This window comes from Lygodium microphyllum, chromosome 2 (genome assembly GCF_053477565.2).
Source record: "Lygodium microphyllum isolate KBCC chromosome 2, Lygodium_microphyllum_v1.1.10, whole genome shotgun sequence".
NCBI classification, from domain to species: Eukaryota; Viridiplantae; Streptophyta; class Polypodiopsida; order Schizaeales; family Lygodiaceae; genus Lygodium; species Lygodium microphyllum.
This window is the reverse complement of record NC_141136.1, coordinates 136,911,542-136,924,949: the sequence shown is the minus strand read 5'-3', so window position 1 is coordinate 136,924,949 and position 13,408 is coordinate 136,911,542. Positions and strand designations below refer to the sequence as shown.

General features: G+C 40.3%; 1 protein-coding gene across 6 annotated transcripts; it reads left to right on the top strand.

The window, feature by feature from the left end:
- The first annotated feature begins 9,887 nt into the window (after window positions 1-9,887).
- On the top strand, window positions 9,888-12,942 carry LOC148040369 (protein PHR1-LIKE 1-like). Of its 6 annotated transcripts, none has more exons than XM_087698901.1 (7): window positions 9,888-11,237; window positions 11,441-11,576; window positions 11,661-11,737; window positions 11,825-11,873; window positions 12,007-12,061; window positions 12,302-12,371; window positions 12,457-12,942. In XM_087698901.1, the coding sequence occupies exons 1-7, from the start codon at window positions 10,602-10,604 to the stop codon at window positions 12,655-12,657; spliced, it is 1,224 nt and encodes a 407-aa protein (XP_087555027.1). In that variant the 5' UTR covers window positions 9,888-10,601; the 3' UTR covers window positions 12,658-12,942. The 6 variants fall into 6 exon arrangements, with proteins under 6 accessions (XP_087555027.1, XP_087555009.1, XP_087554992.1 ...); XM_087698883.1 differs by having other exon boundaries at window positions 11,387-11,576; XM_087698866.1 differs by having other exon boundaries at window positions 11,372-11,576.
- Window positions 12,943-13,408: the final 466 nt, after the last annotated feature.

Below are 13,408 nucleotides of genomic sequence, written 5' to 3'. Positions count from 1 at the left end.
AAGCTATTGGGAAGGCTTAATGAGCAACTACCTAGAGTGGCTACAAGATACCACAATGGCTAAAGATAGCAGGATGAGATTGCAAACCCATAAATAGCCATTAAAACCCATGTGTGAGGTAGTTTATTTTCAAAGTTATTTTATGCACTTTAATGTGAGAGATAGATTAGTTTAAGAGTTATTTTAGGGTAATATGTTAACAAAAATACAAATTCATAGTCAAAATTTGAATTTTCAAATCTAAAGATGGATTAGGAAAATCCCATAGATAGAAGAGTGGTCCAAGCTATGTTACTTTGCAAGTGAAAAAGTGTCATATTGTGGATATAAGAAAAAAATTGTATGTTTTAGTCAAACGTCCAAGTAAATACTATAAAACCTATGACACTCTTTTGCTAAAACTAAATATAAGGTGACCCCGTATGGCTGGTGAGGGGGAAGATGCTTTTGATTAATTTTACTTTGCACCTTATTAGAACCTTACTAGATGTTATGTATTATTAAATCAAATACGATGATGAAGGCTCTAATATGAGAGAGAGAGAGAGAGAGAGAGAGAGAGAGAGAGAGAGAGAGAGAGAGAGAGAGAGAGAGAGAGAGAGAGAGAGAGAGAGAGAGAGAGAGAGAGAGAGAGAGAGAGAGAGAGAGAGAGTTGGATAGTACTCTCACTTCACATGAGAGTTATTGTTTTAGTAACTCTCACTTTCAGTAACTCTCACATGGAGTGAGCATATTGAACAAGTCCCTCTCTCTCTCTCTCTCTCTCTCTATGTGTGAGAGTTACCAATCTAAAACTTTCAATAACTCGCACATGAAGTGAGAGTATTGTCTAAGCCCCCCGCCCCTCTCTCTCTATGTGTGTGAGTTACCATTCTAAAACAGTAACTCTCGCATGAAGTGAGAGTACTGTTCGAGTCCCTCTCTCTCATTGTCCCGCTTATATTCCCCTCTCCCCACATTCCACCCCTCTTTCCCCTCACGGGAGATTTCCTCCCTCTCCCTGAAGAAGAAGAAGTCGAGATTGCATCCCTCTCCCTCTCTACAATCTGCCCTGGGTAGAGCACATTCCACCCTTGTTTCCTCTTTGCAATCTACCTTGGGCCAATTAGAAGACAAAGAAGAAGATGAAGAAGAAGCGAACGATTAGAAGAAGAAGAAGAAGTAGTAGACGAATAAGAAGCAATAAACGAAGAAGAAGTAGCCCAAGCTGAAGAAACAAATGAAGAAGAAGCCTTAGAAGAAGAAGGCGCAACCAGTGAGCACTTGCACACCTCAACTCATACTAGTAGTGGTGCGCAGATCGGACGCAAGTAGCTCACGTAGTGAATTCCCAAAGGTCCCCAAGAACAAAGCACTCTACTTTTTAGCACAAAGACCAATGTAAAAACAAGCACGACATGAGACAAGAGACAAATTGGGTTGAATCTCCCCCATGCCTTGTGTGAGCGCTTCACAAAGCATGTATTTAATATATATTTCCAATCTTTTTGCTCAAAAATAGCCCAATTACAAAAATATGACAAGCTTTTAGCTTTTGAGTTTGCTTTCTACCAAAAATAGGAAAATAAAGCTAATGGACGGTGCCCAAAGAGTCTGGCACGCCCAATCTCAATGTCCAAATAAAAATAACATATCCAGGCGCATAAGCGCATACAAAATAATAATAAATAGTCGATGTCTCTATAGACATAATCAAAATATAGGCGTGGCGCCTATCAAAATATATCCAAAGGTCGGAAACCCGCTAGACTCCAATGCTTTCCTCCGCCACTGCTGCTATCTCTACACATCAACTGAAGCATTCACAATCGTTAGTAAAATAACACAATTAAACCGACAAAAGTGAATACCTAGCAGTCTTCAGCTACATAAATAAATCAACAGGTTAGAAATAAATCCTAACCTTAATTTATTACGAGTGCGCACTCTAAACTCATAAACGTTTATTAATTTAATATGCATTTTGCGGAATCACCCGCTATGGAATCACCCATGTACACACTAAATTAATGAAACGCCCGAAAAGGACAGGCGTCCCCATCAACTTCTCGCACAAAGAATCCTCTTTGCGTATGAGCCCCGGTCATCTAAGTTTACGGAATCCACCGTAAAACCTCACGGAATCCACCGTGGAATATGCCTCCTGGCATCATACCCCCGGGGTGGGATAGCAATTGACCTCAATTGCTATTAGCTCAATGTGGAGCTAACAGAGTGGGGAAAGCATTTAGGTCTCTAGCGTGCATCCATTGTGCTTCTTCTACAGGATGGTTCTTAAATTTCACTAGATATCTAGAGTACCTTCGGCCAGTTCTAGTGGTCATGTAGTCAGTGTCTATGATGGCTTCTGGTTCAAGGATTTCAGTCTCTTCTTCTAGTAAAGGTGGGTTTTCATAGACAGGGTGGATAGGTAATTGTCCTCTAAATGGTCTCAATAAACTAATATGAAATGTATTATGAATTTTCCAATGAGATGGGAGTTCTAACTTGAATGCATTGTCATTAATCTTGTGAATGATTCTAAATGGTCCGTAGAATCTAGGGGCTAATTTAACAACTGGATGTCTATCTACACTTTGCAGTCTACGCTTTTCTATTCTAAGCCAAACATAATCATCAACTTTGAAATTCATGGCTTGTCTTTTCTTGTTGGCTTGTTTGGTATATGATTGTTGGGCTTTAGCAATCATATCTTTGACCTCATCAAAAATAGTGTTATGCATAACAGCAATATCATCAGCAGTCTGTATTCTATTAGACAAAGATGCAACAGGTGTAGATAATCTATATCCATAAATAACTTCAAAAGGTGCTTTCTTTGTAGATGTGTGAGGTGTATTATTGTAAGCAAACTGTAATAAATGCAAATGAGTATCCCATGTTTGAGGTTTAGAGATAGTGTATGCACGTAAAAGATCTAAAATAGTGCTATTTGTGGCTTCTGTTTGTCCATTTGTTTCTGGATGAAATGCAGATGAAAAATCAATCTTTGTGCCTAGATTTGAAAACAGTGTAATCCAGAAATTATTACAAAATCTAGAATCTCTATCTGAAATAATCACTTTCGGCAATCCATGGTTAGTAAAAATAGTTTTCAAAAATAAGTGTGCTGCTTGTGATGCTGTTAAAGTTTTCTTACATGCAATGAAATATGCTTGCTTACTAAATCTATCTACAATTGTCCAAATCATGTCATGGTTAGATTTAGTATTTGGTAATCCAGTAATGAAATCCATAGATATATGTTCCCAAGGTTTAGATGGAATAGATAAAGGCATTAATAACCCATATTGTTTACCATGATGTCTTTTTATTCTTTGACAAATCAGACATTCAGAAACAAAATTAGACACATCTGCATCCATATGCGGCCAATAAAAATCTTCAGTTAACATGCGTAATGTAGAAATGATACCTCTATGACCTTGATATGGGGGACAATGAATTTCATTTAAAACAAAAGATCGGAATGGAATAGTAACACACAGTCTCTTTTCAAAGAACATGAATCCATCATTATATGACAATGAATCAACAGGAATGAAATTATTTTGAACTAATTTTTGCCAATCAGAATGAAAAGTAATATCCTGGTGATATGTGTCTTTCATAGCAATCAAAGAATCAAAAGATATGATAGAAATGTTATAAATTGCAGGTCTTCTACTTAATGCATCAGCAACTACATTTTCTTTTCCAGGTTGGTATTGAATGATAGGATGGAAACTTTGAATGAATGAAGCCCATTTGATATGGCGGTCAGAAATTTGGGGTTGGCTAAGTAGATGTCTAATGCTTTGCTGGTCGGTCTTTATCATGAATTCTGAACCCATTAAATAATGCTTCCATTGTTTCAATGCTTGGACAACTGCTAAAAGTTCTTTGTCATAAGTGGAATATTTGAGCTCAGAGGGTTTCAGTTTAGAACTAGAATATGCTATTGGATGGTTGTCTTGCATAAGCACGGCTCCTATTCCTGATCCGCTAGCATCGGTCACAACTAGAAAGAATGGTCTGTTAAAGTCAGGCAATTGTAGGACAGGGGCATTGGTCAATGCACGTTTAAGTAAATCAAAGGATTTCTGCTGGTTTTCAGTCCATTGATAAACAATGCCTTTCTTAAGAAGTTTGGTCAATGGTAAAGCAAGTAATGAGAAATTACGTACAAACTTCCTATAGAAACTAGCAAGACCAAGGAATGAGCGTAATTCATGTACATTTTTAGGAATAGGCCAATGCAATATTGCGTCAATTTTCTTAGGATCAACTTTTATTCCTTCTTCTGATACAATATGACCTAGATATTCTATTTCTGTCTTAAAGAATTCACTCTTGTCAGGATTTGCAAACAATTGATTTTCTTTCAGTAATTGAAAAACTAATGATAAATGCTCATAATGCTCTTTTTCACTTTGACTGAACACTAAAATATCATCAAAGAAAACAATCACACAATACTGATATTTTAGAAAAATACGGTTCATCATTCTACTGAAAGTGGCAGGTGCATTAGTTAATCCGAATGGCATAACTAAGAATTCGTAATGGCCAAACTGTGTCCTGAATGCAGTCTTAAATATGTCGGATCTATCTAGCCTCACCTGATGATATCCAGATTTAAGGTCAATTTTACTAAATATAGAAGATCCTTGCAGTTTGTCCATAAGGTCGTCAACTCTAGGTATAGGATACCTATTCTTTACAGTGATCTTATTTAATGCTCGGTAGTCAATACACATCCGATAAGTATTATTCTTTTTCTTGACTAGGAGCACAGGTGCACCGAATGGGGAACTGCTAGGTCGAATTAAGCCTCTATTTAGTAATTCTTCTACTTGAGTCTGGATTTCTTTTTGCTCTATTTGATTGTGCCTATATGGGGCTTTGCAAGGTGGTTGTGTGCCAGGTATTAGGTCAATTTTATGGTCTTCTGAACGTGATGGAGGTAAACCTGGTGGTAGATCTTCTGCAAAACAGTCCTTAAAATATGCAAGAAATTCCTTATGCCTAGGGTGCATATGAGTTTCTTTTGCGTGCAATTCATTCACCCAAATGAGATATGATTTAGTATTCTTGCGTAGTGCACGTTTTGCTTGAGTATGCGAAAGCAGTGGAAACATATGAGATGCATGCATACCAAATAATGTAATAGATTTTCCTTGAAAATTTATATTCATTGTGTGTGTGGAATAATCTATATTGGGATTATGTTGGTGTCTCCATGGCATTCCTAGAATAATGTCGCTAGACTGTAATGGGACAACTAAGAAATTTCTTCTTTCAATATATGGACCAATTTGAATTTCTAAATTTTGAACTTCTTGTGTGCCATTGTACCTAGTACCTAAAAATGCAGCTTTTATGCGATAATGCGTAGGTACTGTATGCAATTTCAATTCCTTTACCAATTTTGCTGAAATAAAATCATGCGTACTACCGTCATCATGCAATACAGTTCTTCCTTTTCCATGCACCATACATTTCATAGTCAACAATGAATGTAAAGTAGGCATACCTGGTAAAGTGTCGGAAGTAGTAGTAGGATCATCTTCTTCTTCAGTGAAATCCGGCATATCCTCATGCTCGTCCTCGTCCATAGCTCCAAGGTAGTTGATATGTGCTGATGGCTTCTTTGAATGACAATTTGCTGCGAGATGGCCTGGCTGGTGACACTTGTAACATACGATGGGCTTGGCTTTGGTCACATTATTTGCAATGGCTGGGAGTCTGGGTATATTTGGATTTGCTTGTTGGATAGGCTTAGGATTTGGATTGACAGTGGTTGGTAATGCGGGTGGTTTAGGCCAATTCTTACGGAAAGGTGGTGATGAGAAACGACCTGGATTAAACCTTCTGAAATTGGAATTGAATTGTTTAGATCCATAATTACCGTTTGCTTGGAATGGCTGTGGTCGTCGATCTCTTCCACGTAACTTATCTTCAGTGTCGTGAGCTAAGGAGATGGCATCTTCAAGAGTAGCAGGCTTGAACATATTCACCTCAGCGTAGTAATGTCCAAGAAGTCCAGACATGTACTTCCGCTTATGTGTCGTCTCTGGTACGTCTTCAAGCATGCGTAGCTGTAGAAGTGCATTCCAAAAACGCTCTGTATACTGTGGAATAGGCTCACGGTCGCGTTGTTGAAGTAAATCCCATTGCTTGATTGCCTTCTCATGAAATTGCGGTGGAAGAAAATTTTGCATGAACTTCTTCTTGAAATCTTCCCATGTAGCAGGACATTCTATGCTCTTGCGGACGACAGTCCACCAAAGTGATGCTCTATCTATCAGATGATTAGTAACACACTTGATTTTATCTTTCTCAGGATAAGTTTCCTCATGGAAATAGTCATCAAACTGGCTAATGAATGATAAAACAGTCTTTCCCTCTCTTATGCCATTGAAAGTGCGAAACTTGAAACTTCGTTTACTTATCTTGGATTCCTTGCGAATGGTTTGTGCTTCAAGAGTGGCGTCGATGGTACGGCGTATCAAATCTTCAGCTTGAGGTTCTTCTTTATCAGTGGACGCTCCTTGTAGCTTTGTCAATTGCGCTTGCAAGGCTTGCCTAGCTCTTCGCTCTTCGTCCAATTGCAACATGATAAGATCCAGCTTTTGCTCCATGGTAGGCTCAGGTAGGTCGTCTTCAGCCATAGGATCATCCATATGTGGGGTAGTCATCCTGTAAAACTCAACAAACCTTTTCTCACTCAAAATCAGTTAGCGGGATGAGCGTAGCTCAAATTTGGGGTTACAAGGCTATGTATTTTTGGGTATTTTCTTCTTCAATTTTTAGAAATTCTGAAATATTTCTGTCTCCGTTTGCTGAAAGTACTTCAACGAACTTGCAGATAGGTAAAACAGCTTGCTGCGAACAACTTTCCAGTTCAGAGTTTTTGCAAACGAACAAGTCTTCTAGGAGTTTCAAGCGTTAGTCAATTCTGATTTAGTCTGACTTGCAGAGTTGCAGACTTAACAGACTTGCAGGGTTGTGAACTTGCTGAACTTAGCTGACTTGCAGGACTTGCAGTACTTGATTAGTGTCGACTTGCGAAACTTGTCTTCTGGAGTGCGTGACCGAGAGTTTACAGACTTGTCTGCCCAGTAGAACTTGCAGAGTAGAGTAGGATTTAAGCTTAATTAGTTAAGCTTAAAGCTTAATAATAAGAAGAAGGCCGCCGTTTTTCTGATCGTGGGGGGGGGGGGGGGGCGTTTTTGATTCCGCCGAAAATTTCGGAGCTTCTCTTGTTGATCATGATTTGAAGATTATGAAGCTAATAAGCTTCTTAAGCTTAAAACTAAGCTTTTTGATGAAATAGATAAGAAATTTCTCACTGGTTGATCACGACTTGTTCATGGAGTTGAGGGAGTGGTCCTCCGCCGACAGAGAGTGGTCCTTCGCGATCTGAGAGTGGAAACAGGGGTTCTTGATCGCCAGAAGTCTGCCTGTATCGACGGTTCGCGACGAGATTGACTGTAGAGGCCGTTTGTTCCTGGAGCTCCGCCTTCGCCCGAGATTGGTAGCGATTGGAAGCCCTTGATCTCTGCTCCGCTCTGATACCACTGGTGCGCAGATCGGACGCAGGTAGCTCACGTAGTGAATTCCCAAAGGTCCCCAAGAACAAAGCACTCTACTTTTTAGCACAAAGACCAATGTAAAAACAAGCACGACATGAGACAAGAGACAAATTGGGTTGAATCTCCCCCATGCCTTGTGTGAGCGCTTCACAAAGCATGTATTTAATATATATTTCCAATCTTTTTGCTCAAAAATAGCCCAATTACAAAAATATGACAAGCTTTTAGCTTTTGAGTTTGCTTTCTACCAAAAATAGGAAAATAAAGCTAATGGACGGTGCCCAAAGAGTCTGGCACGCCCAATCTCAATGTCCAAATAAAAATAACATATCCAGGCGCATAAGCGCATACAAAATAATAATAAATAGTCGATGTCTCTATAGACATAATCAAAATATAGGCGTGGCGCCTATCAAAATATATCCAAAGGTCGGAAACCCGCTAGACTCCAATGCTTTCCTCCGCCACTGCTGCTATCTCTACACATCAACTGAAGCATTCACAATCGTTAGTAAAATAACACAATTAAACCGACAAAAGTGAATACCTAGCAGTCTTCAGCTACATAAATAAATCAACAGGTTAGAAATAAATCCTAACCTTAATTTATTACGAGTGCGCACTCTAAACTCATAAACGTTTATTAATTTAATATGCATTTTGCGGAATCACCCGCTATGGAATCACCCATGTACACACTAAATTAATGAAACGCCCGAAAAGGACAGGCGTCCCCATCAACTTCTCGCACAAAGAATCCTCTTTGCGTATGAGCCCCGGTCATCTAAGTTTACGGAATCCACCGTAAAACCTCACGGAATCCACCGTGGAATATGCCTCCTGGCATCAAGTAGAAAAAGCCGAAGAATACAAAGAAGAAAAAGCAGCAGATGAAGAAGAAGTTGAAGAAGAAGCAGGCCAAGACGAAAAAAAAGAAGTTGAAGAAGCAAACAAAGAAGAATCTATAGAAGAAGAAGGCATAGTTAGCGAGTGCCTGCGCACCTCAACTCATACCAATCAAAGAGTAGAATATGAAGATTGGAAGACACAGCCAGTGAATGATTGCTATCTTTCTATCTCACCTTAGCTCTTTTACTTTTTTGTTTTCTGGGCATTTCCAAGATTTACCCGTTAAGCCTACCCAAGTAAATGTGCAACCTCAACCTCAAAACATTAACTTGGCAAGACGGGGATGAAGATCAAAGTCTTGAGCCTGAGAATGGTGTGCCTTTGTAGTAGCCACGTTCTAATCTTGCTATACACATGGTGAAGCTCATGTTACTAGCAATAGATGCGTCTATGCCTACTATCTCTAGCATTTTTTTTGACAGTGCTCTCTAACAACTTTCTCGAATGTCACGGACCACTAGACCTATTGTTGGTGAAACTTCCCCACTTGCAAAACAAAGTCTTTAGGAGAATACTATATTTGTAATTACTTTTGCTATATTCCTGATGAAAATTTCACTTTGAAAAAACAAAGTTATATCTTGTACCCATTTTTTCCTCTATTCAGTGTTGATCATACTTTTTTTGTAGTTCTAGTGTTTAATGAAAAAGTGTGGACACATAAGGTAGGTAAGAGGTTTGGTATATGTTTCAACTCTACATTAGTATAGATTAATGAAAAAACGTTTCTTTAAAAGAGATAAAAATGTTTTTATTTCTTGATATTTAAAGGATATTATTTCTCGAATGCTTTTAATATATGGAGTGTAGAGTAGTCTTTGCATATGCCACATGGGATAGGTAAGAGGTCTAGTAAATGTTTCAATTCTATAGTAGTATAGATTATAGTTTTGGTAACCATAGCAATCCTATGTTTCTTTGAATTACAATGTTTGTTTAATATGGATTCTCCTTGTAACCTATACAAAGTACATGTGCATGCAGCAGTACATTGACTCCCAAGAGAAGATCATGCATCCCCCAATTGCAAGAGTTCTTTTTAAGTGGTGATATCACAATTATGCGGATGAACAAGCTAATGGGAGAGTACCTTAGTAGTTGCGTTCTTGTGATATTTTCCCAAGGGCTCAATCTCCTTCTCGTCTCATTGCCTAGGCCAGATATGCACCACAGTCCATACTCTTGTCGAAAATGTTGATGAGCGTATGGTGAGGGCTAACGTGTGAATGGGTGCAATGCTAATGGGTGAGAGAGGGACGACCCTCTTGGCGTCACAAAAAGAGGCTTGGGCCCACAGGAATCCAGGAGCAACAAGGAGTCTCATCGAGGCTTCCTTTCCCCCTTTGACGCACACACACACACACTCAAAAGTTCCCAACTGTTTAGGCTTATCGTTTTCCTCCTTGTTGTTTAGCCCAATAATGTAAGCCTTACAAGGATAACCTTTCAAAACTATTGGGGGTATTTTGCAAATAGGGTACAACCCTTCACAGGGAGAGAGAGAGAGAGAGAGGAATCTGAATTGAACTGAGGGCCCGCCACCTCTGTAGTCACCTTCTCCTCAAGATGAGCTCTCATCATCACCATAGCTTCTCCATTTAGGGCAATTCTCCGGCTGCGAACAGAGAGGCAGCCTCTACCCAAGAGAACGGTCTCCTCTTGTACTGCATCTTAGTCTCCAGGTAACCTTACAGTAAGGGGCATAACGTCAAGGACAAAATTACAGGGCAAATCAAGGCCATTACAGGGGCAAAACAGCAGCAAAGCCTGACAGCGTTCTTTGCAGGAAAAGAAAAAATGACGTTGTTCATTGTTATCGCACATCAGACGATGGCCTTTGCAGAAAAATTTGATGTATTTCAGTGTTGAACACTGTATTTCTGTGTTGAAACACACCAGGCCGATGGCTTCCAGGGCATAGAGCAGCAAGAAAGCTGGACATCTCCTCTCAGAGACAGGAAGAGGACCTTTATTCAGCATGGTCGCAGCTAAGCCCACAGAGAGGGCATAGGGCAGCAAGAAGACAGGATATACCTCTCAGAGACAGAGGAGGACCGTTATTCATTCGTTTATTGGCAGCTAATCTCACAGGGAGGAGGTGCACAGAGGGAGAAGATGGAGGAGCGTGTGACTGGCAATAATAAGAGGGCACTGTCAGATGCAGATGCTCTGCTTCAAGACACAAGAAACACGAGGCACGCATCATCACCACCAGGCACTACTTTACAGGATATTGAGCCATCCCTGGTCCCCTCCAGTTCTTTGCAATCTGCTCCTGTCCTGCCAGATTCTCTGCACATGGACTCGGTTCCGGCCCTCCCCTTGACATCTCCTTCCCCTTCACCTGACCCACACTCCCCTGCTGCCATGTCCAACATCTCATCCTCATATGGCTTTTGCACTTCCCTTCACTCCTCGTCCTCTGTCTCGCAGACTCGGCCCACCATCACCCTCTCCTTCTATTCCCAGTCACGCAAGTCGAAGTCCCTCTGTGTTACTCTCCCTGCTAACTCTGCACAATCAGGTCTCTCTTCGGAGTACCGGAGCAGGCCTCACCTTCTGGAGACACACGATCTTTTGCATGACTTTCTGAATTTCGCAGATGAGAATTCACATTCAAACGAGGCGTTGCCAGCAAGCCAGAGTAGGAACTCTCGGAGTGAGTTGGAGACGTGGGAGGAGCCAGACTCACTTGCAGAGTGCTGGACTAGTCTTCTCGGAGTGGAAACGGGTGAAAATCCAAGGCAGCAGGTTGGAACTTTGGTATAGAATCTTCTCAACCCCTTTTCTTTAAAACTTTTGTGACAGTTCAGACACAGCTTTGGCCATCCAAGGTCCTCTTTATCATCTCATTAGTAGAATGGTAGTCTATTTCTGATTCACAGTTGTCACTGAAAAAGGTCAATGAGGCATCTGCAGTGACCTCACTGATGCCCTCAGGACATCCTCAGCAGAATTTTGGGACCTTCCAGTACGAACCTGTTTCTGCAACACAGGATAGCCCAGCCCTCAGTAAGCCTCGACTTAGATGGACACCTGAGCTGCATGAGCGTTTTGTTGAAGCAGTCAGCCAGCTTGGCGGTGCTGAAAGTAAGCTCCCAGAGTCTTCCACAGATGTAGAATTTGTTCTTTACCTGTTCTAGTAATCTGCTTAATGGGCTTTTTAAATTTCAGGAGCTACTCCTAAGGGAGTTCTGAAAATCATGAATGTGGAAGGTCTCACAATCTACCATGTAAAGAGCCACTTGCAGGTTTGTTGAAATGTCATGAAGTCTGAAATTGTGACGTTAGATAGTGCTATGCTTATGATGCAATGAGTAAAATTTGAACGTCGGCAGAAATATCGAACGGCAAAGTTTATTCCAGCCTCCACCGACTCAACTGAAGGTTGCGACTGCCAAAAAAGTCTAGTTGAAATTCTTTCACCTGGCAGGATGAGTTTTATTCTGTATTGGTAATGTATATATCCTATCCAGTTTCTAAATCTCCTGCAAAGCAAATAATGTGATACTGGATGCAGGTAAATCAGAACGAAGGCATAGTTCTAGTGATGCTTTTGTACAAGACTTGAAGACGTAAGCTATCTGATGACTCGGACTTATATTTGCATCTGTATCAACTTAGGCATCTGAAGACTGCACATATATTTTACAGATGTTGTCTTGTTAGTAGCTCATTCGTTTTGACCTCTATGCATGCCTGTGTGACTTGAATATGAAATTACATCTGACTGAAGGTCTTCTCGCTGTTTAATAATCATTAGCATGTCTGTTGCTACATGGGCTAATTGTTATCCGTTGAATGAAATACTGCAGTACCCTGCAAATAACTGAAGCACTTCAAATGCAAATGGAGATGCAGAAGCGCTTGCATGAACAGCTTGAGGTGAGCCTTCAAATGTTTATTGCAGTCCCATTCATTACTGAAAGTATACAATATTGTTGGTGAAGCTTTGGAAGGTTTTATTTAGGCTCAAAGGGAGTTACAGTTGAGAATAGAAGCTCAAGGGGAGTCTTTGAAGAAGATTTTTGAGGAGCAGCAACTAGCTGGCAAAGTCTCAGATTACAAGCTGCCAACAGCAAGTCTGGAAGCTTCAGCTGAAGAGGCTTCAGGACAGCGGGTGGCCCCACATGATGTGAAGGAAGACCAAACTCATGATAAGGACTGCTGAGCAGACTGTTTTTGCTATAGCTTGCATGAATGGAGGGTCGGAGACTATCTTTGACTGAATATCAATCTTTGACTGAATATCAAAATGAAGGAGTGATGCCTTGTGAGATTTGCAGGTGCCTGGATCTCTTGATTGTGTTCAGTCAGTCAGACAGGTGTAAACAGATGGGTAATTTAAAACTTTGTTCATCTGTTCAGTCCCATGACTGTACTGATTGGTTTAATTTTCATTACCATAAATGCCGCTGTATATCTGTCTTCAATGTCAAAATTTTTGATTGTCTTTTATGCTTCCTTGGCTTGGCCTCTTCAGCCTTTTTAACATATCATGAATCTCGACTTACGTGTTGTTGACTAGGGGAAGGATGCAGAGCTCTGAATGCTTATCTGATGCTTGGAATATTAAAAACATATCCATGCTTATCTGATGCTTGGAATATTAAAAACATATCTGAATCTCGACTTTCGTGTTGTTGACTAGGGGAAGGATGCAGAGCTCTGAATGCTTATCCATGACGAGTTTGTGTGCATTGTACCTGTATATTTGATCTTTGGAAGGTCTTCACAGTTAAAGGCCTAGGGGTAGCATCTAAATAGTTTTTGGCGTAAGTGATAGCCTAAAATTGCACTTGGGACTTGGTTAGTCTAAGTCTAACATGAATTTTGAAGGCATGGCTCCTCCTCAAACTATGTATTCGTGATCTATGATGGGACGCATATCAATCCTTTTTTTTTGGGCAAAATATTTGAAA